At 59.9% G+C, this 8192-nt stretch overlaps 1 protein-coding gene across 1 annotated transcript in view; it reads left to right on the plus strand.

Moving 5' to 3' along the window:
* Positions 1–8192, plus strand: part of HTRA3 (HtrA serine peptidase 3) — a 36035-nt gene that overhangs the window by 7225 nt on the left and 20618 nt on the right. The window contains exons 2-3 of the mRNA XM_019626455.1: positions 5107–5206; positions 7555–7777. Of these exons, the coding sequence (XP_019482000.1) occupies positions 5107–5206; positions 7555–7777 (323 nt within the window). The remainder of the gene's footprint in view (positions 1–5106; positions 5207–7554; positions 7778–8192) is intronic.

Below are 8192 nucleotides of genomic sequence, written 5' to 3' on the forward strand. Positions count from 1 at the left end.
CCCCCCACCCCCACCCCCACCTCACTCGGTTCAGCCGGATCTGAAGCCCTGTCCTTGTCTGGAGGTAGAAGGTTCACTGGGGACAGGAAAGTTTTTAAGAGAAAGAAAAACACAGGGAACCGTCTGGGAACTAATTAGACCCGGGAGGCAGTTCCTGGGGCTTCAAAGCCAGCCCCTTGTAGCCGGACTGGAAGTGGGGGGTTGGGGGCCCTGGGACCACTCAGCTGTGCCAGGAGGACATTCATGCATCCCCTTGCCCGTTGCTGTGAGTCGGGGTGCCCAGGCCACGGGGACAGTCCCAAGGGGTAAGCCATGGGGTCCAGAGGAGAGAGATGGGTCAGAGCCGGCTGAGCTAGGCAGGCTCCCCACGGGCAGTGCTGGGCCTTGAGGGACGTGGCTTTCCTGGCAGAGGGGCTGACTGTGCAAAGGCAGGGGGACACGGCGGAGCACGTGTGCTCAGGGAAGCAGAGCCGGGGGACAGAGCGGACAGTGGCAGCAGGTGAGGCTGCAGCTGTCGGTGGGACCTAGACACCCAGATGCCTGAGGGCTCTGCTGAGAGATTGGTGTCTGGTCTGAAGGCTATGGTCACTATTATGGACAGAAGGGCCCACCTGGGGACCTCGTGGTCATCTACAGATGGCCCCACCATCCCCAGGTCATAGCTAACCACTGGACAGGGCCGTCTTCTGATGGACCAGGGCAATGGAAGAAGGGACAGGGACGGAGTTGGAGGAGTAGAACTGGGTCTCAGTGCTGGCTCTGTCGTTATGTGCTGGAAGGGCTAATGCATACAGTTAGGCAGGTTGTTCACTGCACAACTCCAGGGAGGTCAGCTGCACCTTGATCTTTGTCAGTAATGGTCCTGGGGTTGTGCAGTACACAACCGACGCAGCAGTACAAAGTGGCCTTGCAGGGTGTCTGCGCCTCGGTTTCCCCATCTGTTCCATGGCAGTCAAGACTGGGTGGGCACATAGTAAATAACTCCTGTGTCAGGGTCTGCACTGTCCCTCAGCTCTCCTGGAAGCCCTTCCATGCAGGAATGTTGGAGGTGAAGCCCGCTTCCCTCTCCCCTGCCTGGCTCTACCCTTCCCTCCCGGGAAGTGCTGCAGGACACCTGGCCTGATGGCTTTGCTCTGTGTCAAGTTCCTCCCCACTGAAACGTTCAAGGCCTGTGCATTACAGTTTATTTTTGAGAAAAAAAAAATGCTAACAGCTGAATCTGGTCGAGACTGTTGACTTCAGTACTTTGGCTCGAGCACAGGGTGGGGGCGGGGTTGTCCAAACCCCCAAATAAACAGTCTGCTTCCCAGCCAGCCGTGGGGCCCAAGGTTTTCATGTGGGAAGCAGCGGTGGGAAAGGCGTCCTCCCTTCCCACTGATTCACGGGGTGATTCATCTGCATGTAGGGAGGAGAACCAGGAACCAGGCCCCCGCCACCCCCACCCACCACTGTCAGCTTAAAGGGACAGGGCCTGGCAGGGCCCCTGTCACCAGCCAGCTGACTTGGGAGACCTGCAGGGATGCCCCAGGTCCCCGGGTCAGGGAGGGAGGGCTCAGGCTCTGAGGTCCACAGGACCTGGGGCCAGTGTCAGGCCCGTTTCCCCGCAAACCATCTTTGCTTCCAGGCTGTTTCCTGGGACGGAAAATGGGCCGCGATGCTGCTCTTGGGAGGCTACTCCTACAAGACTTGGTTGATAGGCTGACTGTGTTCCTTGTATTGGCGTTTGCAAACCTACTGTGTGTTGGGTCAGACGGAGTCAAGCCCAGCATCCTTGTCCTACGTCCCTTCCTTCTGAAGTGTTTTCAGAGGCTTCCCTGGGCCTCGCCTGTGCTGGTTACCTCCGGAAGGAACTGGTGCCTGGTAGGAGGGGAGAACAAGTTAGCTTGTCCTTGGAGCCTGTCGCCAAGCAGCCCAGGGCCCCGCCCACCAGAGGGCGGGGCGCCACAGTGCCCCACCTTCGCTAGTTCCTGCCCCCAGCCCTCCACCAGTCCTTGCTCTCCCCTTTGTCCATTTTTTTCAGATATATCTGCATATATTTGCCTATGGTATAAAATTTGGAAAGTCCATGAAAGACAAAATCACTTGTAACTCTCCCCCTGTACCCGAATATCCACTGTGAAGTATTTTGATGTGTTTCCTGCCAGCCTTTTACTTACAAAGATTTTACAGAAGGGTTTTTTTTTTTTAATCATCACATATAAAATTGTGTGTCGCCTATTTTAAGTGATCTCTGGAGACCACACTGGAAGAAAAGCATTCAGGTGGAAGCCACCATCCCACCCAGATGTCCGGGTCCTGGGTCAGTATCCGCCGCCTCAGCATCACGGGGCTTCCTGGGCCCACAGGACCTGGGCCAGGCCAGCGGGGGGCTGGACAGACGTGCCTAATGGGTGCCGGAGCCTCTGAGATCCAGGATCAGGTCATGTGGAAACATGGCCTTTTCTAACCACGTATTTCATCCTCTTGTTCATTTCGGGCCCATTTGGAGTCAGCCACCTCCATCTGTAGCTACCTTTGTGCGTGATGCTGTGTCTCTGCATGTGCTGTTCCCCTGTCCAGTGCACTGTTCCAGGCCTGGGTCAGCGGCACCCCTGAGCTTTCCTCTGTCCCATCACTGGTCACATTGTGCTGTGCCTGGCTGGTCACAGGCCTGTGCCAGCACGGGGTGCACACACAGAAGACACTTAACACATGTGGGTTGAATGCACTGCACATGAGAGCAAGAGCTATGGATGAAGCATTGTGCTGGGAGCCCTGAGCACGGAGAGACTCCTTCTGACTGGGAGATACCTGCTGGAGGGCTGCCTGGAGGAGGTGGGATTTGCGCTGTGCCCAGGACAAGCTGGAGCATTTTGGTAGGGAGAAGTGGGGAGCAGTCCATTTAGGTGGAGGGGAATGGTAGGTGATAGAGCAGAGACTTGGGGGGCAGGTGTCAATGGCCTGAAAAGTTACACATCAGGGAGGGGTGACACCTGGCCTCTCCCACCTGGAGCTGCCCACCCCAGCACAGCATGGTGGGCAGGAGCCTCATATACATGGGAGAGCTGCAGACCCTGCCAGACCCCCCGCCCGCCCTGAGTTTGGCATCCTCCTGGGCTGAGCTGTGGGGATTGTCTGGGGGGAGTGTCTTGTCGGAGGCAGAACCTGGAGGGGGAGAGTTCTGTGGTTGGTTCCCTTCCATCTGCCTGGAGGCTGGAGCATGAATACAGGTTCCCAGGGCCTTGGCGGGGTGGACAAAGCCCGGCTGTCTGTCACACAGCTTCGCTTCCAGAGTTTCCAGGAGGACAAACGATCCCGCATGGGAATAAACACGCCGCATGCCTGTGTGTGCTAAGAGCACGGAGCCCTGGCCCAGAGCGAGCGCTGCACCAGGGCTGGCGGTTAGCATGACCTCTGAACCTTAGGCCCAACCCCACCGAGGGGCTTTGCTTCCAGGAAGAGGGCTCCTAGGCACGGTAGCCCCTGGCTGCCCACTTTTTGGTCATCAAGCAGCTGGGCAGTGGCCGGCAGTGGGCCACCCATGGACAGACGGCCTTTGATTCAGGTTGACCAAAGCAAGCTAGGCTCTCCGCCAGCGCCCACAGGCTGCTTGAGAGGTAGACATCGAAGGATCAGCGGGGCGGGCCCTCCTTGCCACCCCGACCACAGAGCCTAAGGCCAGTTGTCCTCTGGGCTCAGACTTAATGGACAGTCGGGGCTTTGCGGGGCCCTGGGGAGCGGTAGGGGCCAGGATTATCGTCCAGCTAGATGTGCATCTTCGGGCAAGAGGGTTACTCTCTCTGAGCCTGAATTTCCTCACTTTGAAGATGAAGGCAATGACCCGTGCCCTGCCTACCGCCCGGGATGTTTGGGGAGATCAGTGGGACGTGGGTAGGGACTGCGTTTGCCATGCCCATGGCACGGCTGTGGGCCCATGCCTGCTCCTGTGACTACACCCAACACGTTAGATCCCCTCGCCTTGGACGACCAGGGAACCAGATTTTCTCCAGATCCCTAAGCTCGGTCACTTCCCAGGGCTCATCGAGAGAAACAGCAGCTCAAAACGGGACTTCACAGGCGGCGCCCGCTTTGCTCACCCACATCAGGGTGGCAGAGTGGGCGGCGGGCTCCCCGGGCAGGGAGCTTCACATTCGCAAGTCACCCAGTTCCTATAGGTGGTGGGGGGAAGGCGGCGGGCAAGAAGCAGGGATCTTCAGTCTCATTTTCAGATGAGGCGCCAAGGCCCAGAGAGGGTAAGTGATTTGCCTGAAGCCATACAGCTGGAAAGTGGCAGCACCCAGCCAAGCCCGGAGCTCGAAGCCCGGTGCCCATTCCAGACCCTGCGAGCTACTGACAAGCAGGGCTGGGCAGCATGGGTGCCAGATAGCACCAGTCTCTGGCAGGGACCTGGGAGATCTCGGCACATGCCTGAGCAGGGGCACCAAGTGTGTGAGCCTCACGCCACCAACATGCCTCCAGCCTGTGGTCCCAGCAGACGGCAGCCCCGTTGCTGACGGCAGCAGAAACCTGAGACAGGGAAGGTTCCAGAGAAGTTTGTGAGCCGCCTGGCGAGTCAGGCTGGGGCAAGGCCAAGCTAGATGCCGACGGGGACCTGGCATGGCCCAGGAGGGGGCCACACTGTGGCGGGCGGGGGCAGCTCAGGAGGGACGGCCCAGGGGCTCTCATACTCTTGTCCAGCCACTGCACTAGCCCAATGCCTGGACAGACACGCAGAGCTGGCAAGGGGAGGGGACGGTGTCCTTGTGTCAGGGCATTGCCGTACGTGAGAGAAAGGACAAGGGCCCAGGGGGACTGGCCCGGATCCAGCCTGAGAGCCATGTCACTGCCGTGCAGCCCAAAGCAAGTGTCCTAACTTCTCTGAACCTCCTGGCCTGCTTGGCAGGGTCCGGTGAGGTGAGGTGATGTGAGGAAGCTCCGCATTAACCATCCTTGCAGTGCGCGAGCCCTGGCCCCAGATGCTTTCACGTCCCTGTGCTGCTCAGTGTCCCCGAGGGGCGCTGCACCTGGTCGGGGGTCTTGGGTGGCGCGTCCTCCTTCCTCGCCCTGGGCGGGTTCTGGGCGGCGTCGGGGTCTCGCTAATGCACTGGGTTCTCCCTGCCAGTGCAGGTCTCCACCAGCTGACCAGCCCGCGGTACAAGTTCAACTTCATCGCCGACGTGGTGGAGAAGATCGCGCCGGCTGTGGTCCACATAGAGCTCTTCCTGAGGTGTGTGAGACCCTCCCTCAGCCCCCCAGACGCCCCCCCTGCCTGCTGGGGCCCAGACCAGACCTGATTCTAGCCCTGGGGGCAGTAGAAACCAGAGCGGGCTTGGCGTCAGGCGGACCTCTCGCAGGCTCCCGGCCGCTGTGTGCCCTTGGGAAGGATGCCCCCTCTCTCACGCTAATGGCCTCGCCTGGGGAAACGGAAAACAGCCTCGCACCCCCACAGCTGTAGGTGGTAAGCAGGTGTGCAGTGGGTGGTAGCTGTGGTCATTCATTCACTCAGTCATTCAACCAACTCATTGAGCGGCGAGTATGTGTTTATGTCCCAGAGCGCCACGTAGTAAAGCATGGACAGATAAATAACCGTGACTCCTGGCCCCAGCACAGGGCCCCCTGCTCAATGGCTGTCAAGCATGCCCAGCGGGGACGCTTGTCACGGGGTGTCACTGTCCCCCATCTCTGGAGGACAGGGACGGCTCACCACCAGCGCGGCTCCATGGGTGAGGGGAGTGGCACGACCCAGCACCATCAGAATAGTGACACCCTGGGGCGCCTCCTGTGCCCTGTGCCATGGTGGCTGTTTATCTACTTTCCTCAAACAGCCCTGGTGCCAGCCCGCCTCGCGGAGCCAGTGCCCGTGGGACTCACCCCTGAGAGCCAGGCCCAGGCCACCGCCCAACTCTGTCTGACAGCACGTGTGCACCCCGCACCCCAAGGCCTTTCCCCTCTCTTGCCCACAGCATCTTCCTGTGACCCCCAGAAGGCAGGGTGTCACATCCCCATTTCCTGGATGTGGAAGCAGCGGCCTGGGTGCCTCCCCAGGCTCACAGAGCTGCTACGTGCCGAGGCAGGGTGCGACCCCGGGTCTCTCGGACCCCACAGCTGAGTCCATCCCTCTGCAGTGTGCTGACCCCTCACTGCCCTTTCTGGGGCCCCACACCCGGGGCCATGTCATTGAGGAGATTACCACTGGACATCCTAAGTGGCACTTGTGCTAAGTCCTGGCCTTGCCAGTGGCTCGGGTGGGGGCAGCGTCCCTCCAGGAGGCCCCGGGCACCAGGCCCAGAGCCTCCTAATGGCCGACGGCAGCCCAGCCCGGGCAGGTGGTGATGTGTTCTCATTGTCAGCCTCGGAGGTTGATGTCAGGGGTGGGTGGCCGAGGCCCAGGCGGATGAGATCCCAGACACGTCGAGCAGGGCTCTGCTGTGACCCCTCACTCAGGCAAGGAGGCCCCAGGCGGTCTCGGGCCCTTCCACAGACGAGCGCCAAACCCTATACGTGTCAGGCTGAGCAGGTACCGTGGGCAGGCACTTCCTGAGGCACTTAGGTGTAGCCCCTGCCCAGGGCCCACACACAGCTAGGTGGACACACGCTATGGTCACTCTAAGGGAGGCCGAGTGGCCAGGATGCCTGGTTCAAACCCCTGCTCTGCCCTGTGCCTGCCTGACCCAGGCAAGTGGTTCATGTCTCTGGGACTCGGTTTCCCCACCTGTGAACTGGACACCTGTCTACCTTGTAGGGTACCTACCATGAGCATTAAGTGACTTTGTCCCTGGCTCATTAGGAGGGCTTGGTGACATTAGCTGTTGTCACCGGTTCTGTCCAGCCCAGAGACTCACTTCCCTGAGAAATTCCCATCATTGCTGTTTCTTCTCTTGCACGGCGATGGGCCCCTGAAGGCAGCCATTCGGGGCTTCCAGGCAGCCGGCCGGAGTGAAGGGGCCGGAGGGAGGTGAGAGTACATCCCCACCCAGTGCTTACCCTCCGTCTGCACAGAGATCTGGGACACTCACATCCCCTGGTAACTGCTTGTGACAGTCCCCGCAGGTGCTGTAGGCACATGAGTACATTTTCCCTCCTGCCGCTAACAGCCCTGTTTGTTGAGCGACTTCCTGCCTCCAGGTGCTTTAGGCACCAAGCATGTTGTTGTCCCATTTCCTGGATGGGCAGACCGAGTCTCAGAGAAGTCAAACCACCTGCCCACAGTCAGGCAGATAATAAGTGGGGACTGGACTTGAGATTAGAATCCTGGTCTGCCTGGCTCCAGTGCTGTTGTCAGAGCGGCGAGTGTCTGCTGTGTTATCACAGATCTAGTATTTATGGCCTCGTGTCTCATCCGGCAAATTGCAAGTCAGAGATTATCGCCCCCTCTTTATAGCCGTGAGATGGGTCAGACTTCTTGACCGACCTGGCCAAGGCCACGGCCAGTAAGTGGAAAAGCTAGGATTTGAACTTGGGCTTAGGGGACTCCAAACCCGTGTTCCTTCCCCTGACGCTAGCTCAGCCGTCACTGTGGCTGACCCCCGTGTCCCAGTCCCCGACCCCCTGAACACCCCGTGCCGCTCCCCGCAGACACCCGCTGTTTGGCCGCAACGTGCCCCTCTCCAGCGGCTCGGGCTTCATCATGTCAGAGGCCGGCCTGATCGTCACCAACGCCCACGTGGTGTCCAGCACCAAAGCCCTCTCAGGCCGACAGCAGCTCAAGGTGCAGTTGCAGAATGGTGACACCTACGAGGCCACCATCAAGGACATCGACAAGAAGTCGGACATCGCCACCATTAAGATCCATCCCAAAGTGAGTGGGTGGCAGGGGCAGTGGGGTGGGGGTGGGGGGACCTCCCCAGACTCCGGAGCTTACAGGCGCCCCAACCCAACTTTCCCATGGACATCTGGAGGACCTGAGGCCCAGGGGACCAGCCATTTGTCAGTCATGGATCAACTTAGATGAGAACCAAGGTCTCCGACACCTGCCCTGTGCTTTCCTGAGCCGCCAGGGCAGAGAGAGGCTGCCGCCCGCTGGCCCAGAGCTGTGCTGCCCACAGCCACAGCCACACACAGGTCCTCCAAGGCCAGGGGCACGTCCATTGTCCCTCCTGGGCCCACTCCAGGGAGGCAGCTGTCTGGTGGGGCGATGGAGGCCGGTGGGGAACACTTGGGACAGACGTCCTGTCCTTCTACCCACACATTGGTCCCCAGCTGCTATGAAAAAG

The sequence above is a fragment of the Hipposideros armiger genome, unplaced genomic scaffold (assembly GCF_001890085.2).
Source record: "Hipposideros armiger isolate ML-2016 unplaced genomic scaffold, ASM189008v1 scaffold_677, whole genome shotgun sequence".
Taxonomy (NCBI): domain Eukaryota; kingdom Metazoa; phylum Chordata; class Mammalia; order Chiroptera; family Hipposideridae; genus Hipposideros; species Hipposideros armiger.